The 14,418-nt window shown below is 37.3% G+C and overlaps 1 protein-coding gene across 2 annotated transcripts in view; it reads right to left on the reverse strand.

Moving 5' to 3' along the window:
* The window catches only part of MDN1 (midasin AAA ATPase 1), a 166,437-nt gene that overhangs the window by 50,762 nt on the left and 101,257 nt on the right, over positions 1–14,418 (reverse strand). For both annotated transcript variants that reach the window (XM_025444928.3, XM_025444927.3), the window contains exons 47-59: positions 13,677–13,825; positions 13,116–13,327; positions 12,581–12,801; positions 11,540–11,653; positions 8,497–8,629; positions 6,753–6,868; positions 5,826–5,959; positions 4,990–5,147; positions 4,645–4,765; positions 4,070–4,280; positions 3,482–3,713; positions 3,045–3,168; positions 2,240–2,410 (exon numbers count right to left, since the gene is read on the reverse strand). In XM_025444928.3, the coding sequence (XP_025300713.3) occupies positions 2,240–2,410; positions 3,045–3,168; positions 3,482–3,713; positions 4,070–4,280; positions 4,645–4,765; positions 4,990–5,147; positions 5,826–5,959; positions 6,753–6,868; positions 8,497–8,629; positions 11,540–11,653; positions 12,581–12,801; positions 13,116–13,327; positions 13,677–13,825 (2,096 nt within the window). The remainder of the gene's footprint in view (positions 1–2,239; positions 2,411–3,044; positions 3,169–3,481; positions 3,714–4,069; positions 4,281–4,644; positions 4,766–4,989; positions 5,148–5,825; positions 5,960–6,752; positions 6,869–8,496; positions 8,630–11,539; positions 11,654–12,580; positions 12,802–13,115; positions 13,328–13,676; positions 13,826–14,418) is intronic.

Here is a 14,418-nt window from a genome sequence, read left to right on the forward strand (position 1 = left end):
AATAGATTACATTAATAAGTGAAATTGTGCTCTAGTCCTAAGTCTTCCTGTGATTATCCTGGATTTTGTGACCTCCTCCTTTACCAGCTCCTAGCATGTTTGAAAAAGTAAAAAACACACCCTTTTGATAGCAGCATTATCAATAATAGACAAATTATGGAAACAGCCCAAATGTCCATCAACTGGTAAATGGATAAAATTTACACACTGGAGTATTACTTAGCCATAAAAAAAAAAAAAGAATGCAATATTGCCATTTGCAACGACATGGACAGAGCCAGAGAATACTTTGCTAAGTGAAATAAGTCAGTCAGAGAAAGACAAATATCATATGGTTTCACTCATATGTGTAATTTAAGAAACAAAACAAATGATGATGGGGGGAGGGCGGGGAGAGGCAAACAAACAGACTCTTAACATAGGAAACAAAATGACAGTTATTACAGGGGAAGGGGTGTTAAGGAGGGCACTTGTGATAAGTACCAGGTAACTAAATTCTACACCTGAAATTAGTGTTACTCTGTATGTTAACTGGAATTTAAATAAAAACTAGGTGGGGAGGTGTATGTGTGTGTGTGAAAAACAAAAACCACCTGCCCAGACATTCTGAGAATAGCCATAAATTTCTTTAACTGTACAGACATTCTAACCAAGGAATAAATTCCAGTTTTTATTATAGGAAAGGGAGAAATAAAGGCAAAAAACCTCAACATTTATGAATAAGTGATTAAATAAATTCCAGCACATTAGAACAATGGCATACCTTACAAAGTATAAGCTGGAATGACATGTATTCCATGACACATGAACAAAGAAAGTGATCTTATTTTTATGTATACATTTAATACAAAATATATGTAAATAAGATACAGAGCAAATAATACTTATTTCTACAGAATTCTATATATAGATGTAAAGTTGATCCTCGACCAACACAGGGGTTAGGAATGCCAACCCCCCACTCCCACCCCACCACATACATAAAAAAAAAAAACCCCATGTATTTAATGGTTAACTACCCAAAACCCTATGTACAATACTGTAGAAAAAGACACACAGGCCTTCTGATCTCCAACCAAAGTTGGCAAAGTTGGACCCTAGAGTGCTGTCTGCTACTTGTTACTATACCCAAGAATGCAGAATCTCCTTCCACATAGAGTCCAGAGAAAGGCAAAGAACCAGGGAAGGCAGAGCACCTTTACTCACCTTTCCTGGCCACTTGCTCCACCTGGCCCCTATTCCAAGTTCTAACACCGTTCCTGCTTACAGAAAATGGTGGCAAGCAGTGAGCCAGCTGCCACTATCCCTGTGGTATTAATTCCCTGCCTCAGACTTTCAGTACCATGGATAACAACTCCTCCCCACAGTCCCCTCTGTTACCAAGAATCCTGTTTAGTGCTCATCCTACCCCCTGGTTCTCCTAGACTTCTTACTTCAGGGAAGAGGCAGGTTATCATTCTGTTGTCCTTGGCCAACTCTGGCCAGTGATAGGTCCTACCACTGTAGTGAGAATTCACCCCCAAGCCCGTCAGTTCCTTTGCACCTCTTTTACCATTCAATACCTCAATGACCAAGTTTTGCACAGGTAGTAGGATAAGGAGTGCCAGAATAAGATGATGGCCCTTTTGTTCCAGCCTTCCCTGTATCTTTCCTCTAACTTCCCTTTGCTTCTAGGCATTTGGCAACTTCTACCTTACTTTTCAGTCACAAATAAAATACATATTTATTGGAAAACATCCATGTGTAAGTGACCCCCTGTTCAGTTCAAACCTTGTGTTGTTCAAGGGTCAACTGTATATATACACACATATTATTTGTATAAATGTGACTAGAAAAGATATTTTAGTTAGAGAATAAAGTGAAGACTATTATTTTAGAGAGAACATGAGCAGGGGGAAGCTTAGAGGGGGAGGGGGGAGAAGAATCCCCAAGCAGACTCTGAGCTGAGTGTAGGGCCCAATGCAGGGCTCAATCTCATGACCCTGAGATTATGACCTAAGCTGAAAACAAGAGTCAGATGCTCAAACAACTGAACCATTGAAGCACTCAGGTACCCTGAGTGAAGACATTTAACTTTATTTACTTTAATTCAGAATTTTTAAAATAATTTAAGATAGAATATCTTTTTTGAAGGTTAGTCACTTATTTAATTGTTCCTCTGTCCTTGGAATAAATATTTATTGCTAGATCAAAAAATTTTTCCACCATCAAACATCTTCATGATTTTATGCCAACAAACCTTCAATGTGGAGTCCAGAAGGGACCTAGGCATCTCCCTCTGCTGTATATCAGGCAGAGGGCTCCACGTTAGCCAGTACTCTGGATTTGTAGTCACAGTACTGCTCCAAAAAGACCCAAACATGGAATTAAATAAGTCAGACCACAACGAAGTAATTTCTTCGGTAGACACCTAGAGATAAATAGATAAGAGGATATCCGAGAAAAATTCCATAAACCGAGTTATGAGGTTTCTGTCTTATAAACTCATCTAAAATTAACATGGGTCTAAAGGTGTTAATTCTAATGTCCCTGATTTTCTGCCACCCTGGTCATCTTGGTTAAGCCACTTATCTTATTGATGATAATTTTATAAAACTGAGATCTGTTTTTATGTAGTACAGGAGGAAATATAAGTGAATCACATGATTATAATATCAGCAAAACAGATAAATGAATAGAGCATCATAAAAAAAATTAAGGTTGTACAAAAGAAGTTATATTAACTGTAGTTTACCACTACTCACATTCAATTCTTGGGGGAAAGATTAAAAACACTCACCCACTATGTTTTTGCACAAACAATAAAAATAAGCAAATATTTTAGCCTCATTTAACTGGAAAACAAATAGAATGATTCTAGGAAGATCTGGGAAATACACAGATAATTACTGCAAAAAACACTCAAAATTCTCCCCCTTTGAAAGTTAATTCAAGTAAAATTGGAGTTTTGGACATAAATAAACCATTCTGCAACCAGTCTGTCACAGTAAGTCTAATTGGCTCATAGTATAGAGGTTTATTTCCCTTTTGATTTTGGTTTTTACCTTCTGATGGCGCAGTAAGGACCAAAGGTCTCGAAGCTCTTGCGGAGCAACTGGTGTGTACTTAAGACAAAATGTGATGTGATGACTTATCTCATCTATCTGGGGTTGCTGATTTTTGCTGGATCTGTTCCACAAATAAAGAGGAAGAAAGGATGGGCTGTCGGCTATCAATAAAGTGCTAAAAATCTATTATGTATGGGAAGATGGAACACACAGAACTTATAGTGCATCTATTAAAAAACAGATAAGCAGTTCTATTGGAATAACACCCAGTAATTTGTAGAGGTGGAATCAAAATAGGCAAAGAATCAGTGGCAACTGACTTCTCTTGTTGTCTTTCAGTAACTAGTCCCCTTTAAGTCTGTACTTTGTTTCACATTAGGATACAGAGAATAATCAAACAAGAAAAAAAAGTCCCCCAGAGGAAAATGGCTTACCTTCTTAGACAGGCCTGTGTCATAAAATCAGCTACCACTTTGTACTGCCAAAGCATAGCCAGGTACTCCATTGCAGGCCACAACTGAACACTCCTGGTAAGCTGGATTAAGGAGGTAAAGTCTGGTTGGAACACGGAGGAAGCTTCATTGTGCTTTTTCTCCAGAAAACCAAATGAAATTCCTTTGGCTCTTAGTTCTAAACAATGAGCATTCACAAGATTCTTCAACTCATCTGGACAAAAAGACACATGCAATATTATAGCATAGTGATAAACAGAATAGGAGTAGATTCCCAACTAGTCATGTGACTGTGAGCTTAAACTGAGCTTGAGTTTTGTACTTGTAAAATGATGTTATTAATACCTGCTCAATTCTGATGAGAGAATTACATAATATATGTAAAGTTCATCTCTATGCCTGGCACTTAATTTAATTGTAATTATAGCATACAAAAAGAGGAAAGAAAAAAGAAAGAAAGTGAAACAGAGTAAAAAGAAAACCTAAGGGAAAAACTTAAAACTTATTGGCTACTGGGCAAGAGATACTCCAGGAACACCTGTCAGTATGTTAAACTCCAGAGTATATTACCTGGATTGGCATCTTCCAGAATATTAGCTCTGAGGACCAATCCCCAGGCCTGCAAGAGACTTTTTTTAAAAGTCCATTCAGAAGCAACCACTTGGAGACGATTAATGTCTTCCCACCATCCACTTTCCCCAAGGGCAGGCATCCGCTCCCTTATGGCAAGCGCTTTGTTAAGGATTTTCAACTGAGAAAAACATTCCACCACCAGCTTGTTCTGAAACAACAAAACCCAGGAGAATCTACTTATAGAGGAGAAATGAGATTCTTTTTAGCAGCCTGTTCACATCTAAGAAAAAATTTTAAATATTTCCACAGTGCTTCTAGAAAACATACAGTTTGTTTACCCCTGCTGCTCTCAGGAGATTTTACAGTAATAAAGTTAAAACACCACCCAGACTAATACTGTCAACAATAAGCAAGATGTTAACACTTAACAAATCAGTTAATAGTATTCAGTGAACACTTAGAAGTTAAACATTAAGGCAAGGATAAGTCTAGTTGAATGGCAGGCCTCATGCTCCAGGAGAACTTCAGAAGAGGTCAGATCTTTGTGTTTACTACATGTTTCTTAATTATACCTTAAAAGGAAATGGTCGTCCCAGGAACTTCTGCAACTTCTTTATACCAGTGAAGCCACCAGTCGGGCTCCCCAAGCAATTCTGAATATGTTCTGAGACCGTCTGAACCTCTTTGTAGTATCTTTAAAGGGGAAAAGAGCAGAGGGAAGTAAGGAAAGGGGGAAATGCTGGATAGTAGAGACATAGTAGGGATATCATTTACATTTTATATTTGATTTACATTCACCAATAGGCCAACGGAATAAACCAAAGTAAAGCAAGAAGAAAAGTTTCAATTCCAAACCCTTTTCTCTTTATTATCATAAATGTACATACTGACATCATTACTCTAAATATGACTCTTACTTGTCTTCATGGTTCATTAGGAGGTGGGGGATTTGATGGACCAAATGTTTTAAAACCCAGTGCCAGTGCAGGGCAAGCAGGGCCAAGCCCGGGGTATCCACTTTTACTGTGTCAGCCACAGTCCAAAACCGGTCCCGCCACCGCACAGAATCCAAGATCTAAAAACAAAGTAAACCAAATTACTCACAAACATTTCTCAGTAAAAGACACAAGAAACATATTTCAATTGATGATGACTAAGAAGGCTTAAGTGGATTAAAAAATAAATTAAAATTCCACTGTTCTTCAAGAGGTGAATGGATTGTAGTACATACATTTGATGGAATATTACTTGGCAACAAAAAAAGGAATGAACTGATGCAAAACAATCTGGATGCATCTCAAAATAACTGTTTTGAGTGTAAGAAGCCAGACAGAAAAGTATAATGCATGACTCCATTTATATAAAATGCTAGAAAATACAACTGATCTATAGGAACCAAAAGCACATTAATGGATGTTCGGGTGGAGGGAAGGGAGAGAAAGGGAATACAAAAGAACATGAAGGAAGGCTTGAGGTTATTAGGTATGCTCACTATTATGGTAATGGCTTCATAGACATATACATGTCAAAACATAAAATTCTACACTTCAAATATATGCTACTTATTATGATAGTTATATACCCATAAAGTTCTAAAATATGTATATATATATATATTTAAAACTGTTAAGAAATATTAAATTTCTCAAGTAATATTGGGCATATAATAACAACACTGTAGTTCATTTCACCCCTAAGAATCTGAAATATTTCTCTAAGCACAAAAATAAAAACATGAAGTACATTTCCTCACCTTAATGACCATGGCATCAGACACCACCCCCTGAGAGGACTGTACCCAGAGCAGGATTAGTGCATCGCAAAGTTCAAAAAAAGCAGCAAGGTTGACCACAATTTCATGGGGCAGGCTGTGATAGCTCTCTGGATCTTAGAGTTGACATAAATAAGAACATTCGATCAGATTTAAATTAATCCCTGGATATTATCAAAATCAACTATAACATGCAACTTAACTGCATCTTTAGTACAAAGGTCAATTTTGAAAGGTCAAAATTGAAAATAAATTCTTAGCCTACTATTATATTAAACTTAGCAAATCAGGTATGCATATCTATAGAAGTTCTTAATGTCTTAATGAAAAATGAAAATTTTAAAGCAATAATGCAGATTTTATAGAAGTACTTGTTTAAATACAAAACAAATCGAAGTGTATGCATGTTTGAAAGAATAGACAGCACAGAGGAGAAGATACAAATGAATGTACTATTAACAATAACTCCTTCAAAGACAGACTTCTATTTTTATGCTTCAATATAGTCCAAATTTTCTCTGACAATCACAGATATATTTTCAATTTAAAAAATAAAGGAAGAATGAAGAAAGAACCTATAGCCAAATAGTGAGGAGCATGAACATTTTGAGCCAACAGATCTAGATTTCAAATTCTAGCTCTATTACTTGCTAGAGATCTGACCATGAGCATCTCTATACATCCTTCTCCTCTTTCACAGCATAGGACCTACACCATGCAAGGTTGCTATAAAAAGTTAAGTGAAATCAAGAACATGTAACAAAGCAGTTAGTCATTATTACTGAATAAATTAGGCCAGCAAATCAAAAAGAATCAGAAAATGGCAGCAGCTGCTGAAGGTCTCTTACCTTTAGAGACATTCTGTGATCAGATGCATAACTCAAGAATACAAAAGGTTAAACTTCTTACCTTTATGGAATTCAAAGGACATTCTCAAAACACTATTTCTTAGCTTTTTGCCACCAATGGAAACCAAATTTGCTTCAGTAAAAATCCGTTTTTCCCGGTCAAGATATAGGATTGTCCTGAAATGAGATCAATAATATAACAAATATTATCAGTTATTGGTGTATACTACTTGGCAATCACATCCTCTAACTGCTAAAATCTTGAGAATGCTTGGAACATCAATCTCCTTCAACCTGTCATTCACTTCCAACCCCTGCAAATTCTGGATTGAAGAGATGGAGGTGAAAAGTGATGATGACTGAGTTGGGGGTAGGGGTGAAAATGGGGAGGACAGATGGCTGGGAAAACCTGCATTTAGGTAAACTGCCAGGCTTTACTGTGACCTGACAAACGGCCCTAACAACTCTTAAGAGCGGCCAAAATAAAATTTATCTCCAGTGTTAGAAGTTATCTGGGGAGGCAGATGGGGAAGCTACTAGGAGGGGGAGACAAGAAGGCCTTTGAAGTGCTACTCCATACCACATGCATGAGTTCATTTTGTGAAAATCCATCGAAACCAAATATACTCATTATTAAGTGTACTTTTCTATAATGTACATTATACCTCAATTACAAAATTAGTTTTAAAAATGTATTACATTGCTTTCATGAAGATGGCACCAAAGGCAAAGAAGGAAACCGTGCCCCTCCCAAAGCCAAAGCAAAGGCTTTGAAAGCTATGAAAGCGGTGCTGAAAAGCATGGACAGTCACAAAAAAAATAGAAGATCCACATGTCACCTACATTCCGATGACCCAAGACCCTGCGTCATAGAAGGCAGCCCAAATATCCTCAAAAGAGTGCCCCCAGGAGAAACAAGCCTGATCACTATGCCATCATCAAGTTCCCCCTGACTACTGAGTCAGCCATGAAGAAAATAGAAGGCAATAACACACTTGTGTTCACTGTGGATGTTAAGGCCAATAAGCACCAGATCAAACAGGCTGTGAAGAATCTCTATGACACTGATGTGGCCAAGGTAAACACCTTAATCAGGCCTGATGGAGAGAAGAAAGCATATGTTCGACTGCCTCCTGACTATGATGCTTTGGATGTTGCCAACAAAATTGGGATCATCTAAACTGAGTCCAGCCAGCTATAAATATAAATTTTTTCACTATATTAAAAAAAAAGTATTACATTACACTGATAGTCAATTAAAAAAAAATAATGCTGGCCATTATAGTAAATGTGAGGAAAGACCAGCCTATGAAACAATTAGATAAATTTGTATGTTGAGTGTGTAGGTGAGCATACAGGTGCTACATATTTCTCCAACATGGGAAGTGATGTGGAAGGCTGAGGAAAGGACCTGTGAAAGAATGAGCAGGTGAAAATGGGAGGAGCTGCTGCGAATCATGAATAGAAAACAACTGAAACATGACTATCCTATGATAAAGGATTAATTGCAAAATAAAGGCAACATTAACGTTAAGCTGGTATATCTCTAAAAGCATCCTATTAAGTTATTAAAAACTTGCAAAATTTACAGGCATTTTGAAACCAGAGCCAGAATTACTTGAATGAGCAGAGAGTATAAAGGAGAAGCAGCAATGAAGGAAATCCCACCTAATATCCACCACTTCTCGGGTTCAGAAGATTAAACACATGTAAGCTAAACCTGACAGAGTTTAGAAAAGGTATAATCTGTAAAGCTATATTGTACAATGAGGTAAACAGTGCTCAGAATATCAGGCTTCACCTACTTGTTCGCAACAGACTCTAAAAGGGCAAAGAGCTGCTCAGGCTGGTCTGTTTGTGGATCAAAGTCCATTGAATTTCTAATGATGTCCAAAGCCTGCATATTCCATCGGGGATCCAAAAGAATCACAAATTCATCTGGTGAAAATATAAAACAAAAAGTAGAATTTTGGAGTTAAACTCTTTGCCTAGAAAACTTCAATTGAAGATTTTTACTATCTTAATTTGATCATATTCAGTTCTGATGGGGAAGGGACAGAATAGGAAAATTTCTAGTTTCAGCCCACAGCATTAGAAAAGTAAAATCCAACTGCTTTTACACTTTCCTTTCTAAATGCAAAATTTCTACTAGTCCTGAAAATTCATTCCACTGCAGGATATAAAATAATCTCTCTGGAACATAAGCATTCCAACCAATACAGTCACTTGCTCCAAAAACAATTCATGAGCTTAATCAACCAATCTGCTGTCATTAACTTCAAAAAACTAACTTACGTGGTGGAAAAATGAATAAATATGTCTCATTATTGGATTTCAATAAGAAAATCAATTCAAGGAGCACTTGGGTGGCATAGTTCAGTGTCCAACTCTTATTTCAGCTCAGGTCCTGATCTCAGGGTCATGGGACCTGTGTCAGATCCTGTGCATGCATGGAGTCAGCTTGAGAGTCTCTCTTCCTCTACTTCCCCCCCTCTTCTTTGAACTTGCAAGCACAGGTGCACTCTCTCTCAAAAATAAATAAATATTTAAAACACATACACACACAAAAAAAACCTCAAGATTATTTTATTTTAAAAAGCCCTTTCTTTATAATCAGAGAATGTGGCATCTGCTGCTTCTTCGGCTTAAACTTGGCACCTCTTCTGTAAGGCAGCAGTGATCAATCTGACTTTTCTCCAGAGGCTGTGAGAACTCAAAGAAGGGAGGCAAAACAAAACAAAGGTAACATAAACTTCAAGGCGGCTGGGTAGGTCAGTGGAGCACTTCAAGTTTTAAAGGTATCTACCATCCGAAGAGGGTACCTGCACCCCAGTGTTCATAGGAGCAATGTCCCCTATGGCCAAACTAGGAAAGAGCCCAGATGTCCATCGACAGATGAATGTATCGGATAAAGAAGATATGGTATATATACGTATACAATGGAATACTACTCAGCCACCAAATAAAGAGAAATCTTGCCCCTTGCAATGACATGGATGGAGCTAGAGGGTATTATGCTAAGTGAAATAAGTCAATCGGAAAAAGACATATGATCTCACTGATATGTGGAATTTAAGAAACGAAACAGAGGATCATAGGGAAAGAAAGGAAAAAATAAAACAAGAGAGGGAGACAAACCATTAAGAGACTCTTAATCACAGGAAACAAACTGAGGGTTTCTGGAGAAGAGGAGGAAGGGGGGAGGTAATAACTGGCTGATGAACATTAAAGAGGGCATAGGACATAATGAGCACTGGGTATTATAGAAGAATCACTGACTTCTACTTCTGAAACTAATAATACAGCGATTTAAATTCAATTAACATAAAAACTTTAAAAATAAATAACAGTAAATAAAGGTTATCTACTATACAGCAGACTAACAAATGCCTACTGTGAACAGCAAAGTACATGGAAGGAACTCACATTCCAAAGTCCAGTAAGACTACATGATCCAAAGCTATACACTTGAAAAGGAAGATGAAGGCATACCTACTATGTTCCAACAGTGGGCAAATAATACCTGCTAAAAAGGGAAACTGCTACTCTAGTCTAGAACTATTCCCAAAGACCAAAATTCTTTCATACTTGGGAAACCATGATTTAGTTCAGCCACAACATGACCACTACAGGAGTTTTCCCTATTATTTGATTTCTTCCCAAACGTTTACCTGTTACCTTTAGTATACAAAAGACAACTGGTATAGCACAAAAGCATCATGCATGTTTTCTTCTAAACCAAATGGCAATGGTATGTTTTGATCAATATCAAATGAAGATAGGGATGGGAAATTAAAAACCTGGTTCTGTGAACATGTCCCTAATTTCCTCATTAATGCTTATTTCAACCAACTTCATATTATTCTCTTCAAGTAAAAGAATCTTACTCTAATTAAAAATAAATTCTGGGGGCTCCCAGGTGGCTAGGTCAGTAAAGCGTTTGACTTCCACTACGCTCATGGTCCCAGGATCAAGCCCTAAGTCAGGCTCCCCACTCAGTGGGGATTCTGTTTCTCCCTCTGTCTCTGCCCCTCCTCCCACCTGTCCTCTGTCTCTTAAATAGTCTTTTTAAGAAATAAAAATAAAAAAATAAGTTCTGAGTGCCTCATTTGCTTTTTGTTTTTTTTTTTTTTTTTAAAGATTTTATTTACTTATTCACGAGAGACACAGGGAGAGAGAGAGAATGACAGAGACATAGGCAGAGAGAAGCAGGCTCCACGCATGGAGCCCGATGCGGAACTTGATCCTGGGACCCAGGATCATGCCCTGGGCCAAAGGCAGACGCTCAACAGCTGAGTCACCCAGGTGTCCCTGAATGCCTCATTTGATTAGATACCTTGAATGGCTATTTATTTTATCATTATGGTTTTGTAACTTTATATTTAAGGCTTTAAAAAGTTTATTAAGGTTTTGTATCTTCTGAAGTAATTCACACTATATACCCATAGCCTAAAACCCTTTCTGTTAACAACACTAATAAGTAACAGAATGCTTTGAGTGGAAGGGACCCAGAAAAATGAATTTAATTCCCCCATTATTTAAACACAGGCAGTAAGTATGAATGATGGTTTCCAAATGAAGCCAGTTTGTGGCTGAGTTGGGACCACAGACCAGTCTGCCAACTCCCATTTTCTCCCATGTTGTATATCACCATCCTCTTTCAAAGACTAAAGAATAAATGGATAGTTTCAAACAAAAAAAGTGGAATTTGCATCTGGATACATTGAGTCTTCCAAAATACAGTGCTTATTACAGTGGCAGTTGTGACAGGTCTTTTTCCGTGGACTCAATGGACCAATTTCCTAAACTGTGCATTTCCTGAACTCGAAATTAAATCAGGTGCAGTACCTGTTATATTTGGTTGTAATACTTTGATGACATTACTGACCCCAGCTGAGAGAGAATTTGAGTAAAAATTCCTAAGAGATGCAGCACTGGCTTCCAAATGAATCTGTATTGATTCTGTGGAGAAAGGAGAAATAATGTTAATATCTACAGTGGGGCTGTCCAAGCAAACTTTTTGCAATAACGGAAACATCCTATAGTTGCAGTGTGAGGGCAGCCATTAGTCTTGTGTTAGTAAGCATGTGAAATGTGGCCAGTGCAACTAAGGACTGGATTTTAGATTTTACTTAACTTTAATTTATATATATATATTTTTTAATTTTTATTTTATTTTTTATATACATATATATTTTTTTATATTTACATTTTAGTAGCTACCTGTGGCTAGTAGCTCTCATACAGGACAATGCAGATAAAATACAAATTCTCTCTATACAATTTTAGACAGATCACATGCATAACACAATACAGATATTCTTTGGCTAAGTTCTCATGGATAGAAAGGTTCATATAAACTCTACTACTTTAGGCAACAAGTTCTACCAACCAATTCCAAGTCCTGTACTTTGCAACCCGTGCAATGTTGTTAAGGTTGGTTTTTCCTCTTAAAATGAAAAAAAAGTACAAAGAAATTAAGCAGGACAACTTAGAATACTGGAACTAAAATAAGTCTCTTAAGCACTTTAAGGCAAATGAAGTTTACCAAAAACAACCTTCCCCAGATAGGATGGTTGTATAGCAGCATGTTCAAAAAATAAGCAGTAACATGATAGAGTACATTTTCCTTTTGGATTTGATAGAAAAGTGGAAGACCATGAAATGCTAAGGATTACACAGGGGCCAAGTTTCTCTTAGGACACATCTAAGGGCAGTTACATGCCTTAATTTTTTTTAACAGCTATACAAATAGTAAGGCCAGGTAACAAATTTATTGCTAGATCTCCCAGATACAATTTTAAGTGTCCTCACAGGATAATACAGCTACTAAGGCACTAAAATAGTTTATTTATGCACTTATTATACAAATTAAGCTTTTCAACTCACCCAACCCCTGTGGTATATTCTTGGCTAAATGATAAAGCCATTTAACTCTGAGCATCCAATCTTGATTGGTTGCTCGTTCTATAAGCAATTTAACAGCCATGGCCAGAACATCTGGTTCATCAATCCAGTAAGTATCCACTTCGACTGAACTGAATTTCAAGCTCTCGGGGTTAGGAGACTGCATAATTTTCTCTAAATCGGGTAAGGTAAGAGGCTGAATCCTGAAATTTTTAGAGAAATAAGGCAAAGTCAGTACTAGAATGAACTTTCATTTTACATTTCAAAGAACCAGGAAAATAACTTTACAAATAACGGATCAAACAACAGGGGAAAGATTAGTCCCTTTCAAAGGAGAATAATTAAAACATATCTAGTGAATAATAAATAGGGAGCAATATTACAATGAACAAGGAAACTATAACAGCTGGGTAATAAATGACCATATAACATTCCGGTCAAACATGTTGGGTCATGACCACTACCATCAAAAAAAAGTCAAGATGCCAAAGAGACACAAACTCAAGGCTCCACTAACCTGGCCCAGCTGCTGGTTTTCATGCTCATCCTGTTAAGGCAATATACTAAGATCTGTCCATCACTTCGGACTACAGACAGGTGAGAGTCTTCTGTAGCAAAGAGAGCTGAGGGCAGAGAATCTGGCCACAGGCCCAGAGCAAGGATGGAGTTACCCCAGGTTTCATGTGCTCGAAGAGAAAAAACATGTTTCTCCAGTAAAGCCTGTGCAAGCTGGTAGGAGATAAAAACACACAGGCAACATCTAAGTGCTATTACCAAAAGTAGAAGAGGAATAATAGTTTTCCAGGACCTTTGTGATCATCCCACAACTCTCATCACAGTCTTCAATTTTCAACACTACAAGCTAAATTCCACTTTGCCTAAAGACAGTTAAGTTTCAAAGAATATTTACATTTAACCTATTTTCCAGAAAAGTACTTAGATACCAGATCTCTACTACAGATAACTGAAGTGCTCCACTCTCAGTTCATTAAAGTCACCATCAATAAAAAGAATTTCCCCCATCCAAATAATGCAAAGTGTTATAAATGAGAAAGCTGTTTGAAATACTTCATGGTACCTTCTGGTTTGCTGGTGAATGCTGGGAGCAGACATATGCTTCCCAGCATACTTCAGAAAAGGCTCTGTCTAAACTCAGCCCTCGCTGTAGGTACTGCACAATGAATAAGGCTGTCTGAATTAGAGTTGAAATAGAGGACGTTGGAGAACCTACAAAGAAAAAAAATATTGCCTTCTATGAGCAACAGATTCTGCAAAATCTCCCATGAAAACAGATAAATTCATCTTCTCATCAAACTTTGTTTCATTCAATCCACCCACTTACCTTAGAAAGCCTTCTAAGTAGAATCTAGAGTCTCACCAGCACATTATGGACTTGTAAGAACATTCATATTCCTTCCCTATCTTGTCTCCCTCCCTCCATTTCTGGCTGTCACAAACATACTGCAGGAAAGTGAAAACTACAAGTAGGACAAAGCCTGGTCATTTATATCCTTAATCTAAAGTTGACAAACGCTGAAGTAGCAAAATGAGCATGGCCTCATAAAGGACCATGCACTTTAAAATCCAACAGAACTACATTCAAAGCCTCACTGCTTGGCTTTGATGAGTTATTCAACCTCTCTGAACCCTATTCTGTAACACGAAAACATGCCATGAAGAATTAATGTGAAAACTAAAAAACCAATAGACATTGTACCTAACACATAGCAGTTACTCAATAAATAGCATTTATCATTACCTTTGTTATTATTCTTGCCTGTTCCTGTATATTTGGACAGATAGGTTTTATTAGAAGAAAT

The sequence above is a fragment of the Canis lupus genome, chromosome 12 (assembly GCF_003254725.2).
Source record: "Canis lupus dingo isolate Sandy chromosome 12, ASM325472v2, whole genome shotgun sequence".
NCBI classification, from domain to species: Eukaryota; Metazoa; Chordata; class Mammalia; order Carnivora; family Canidae; genus Canis; species Canis lupus.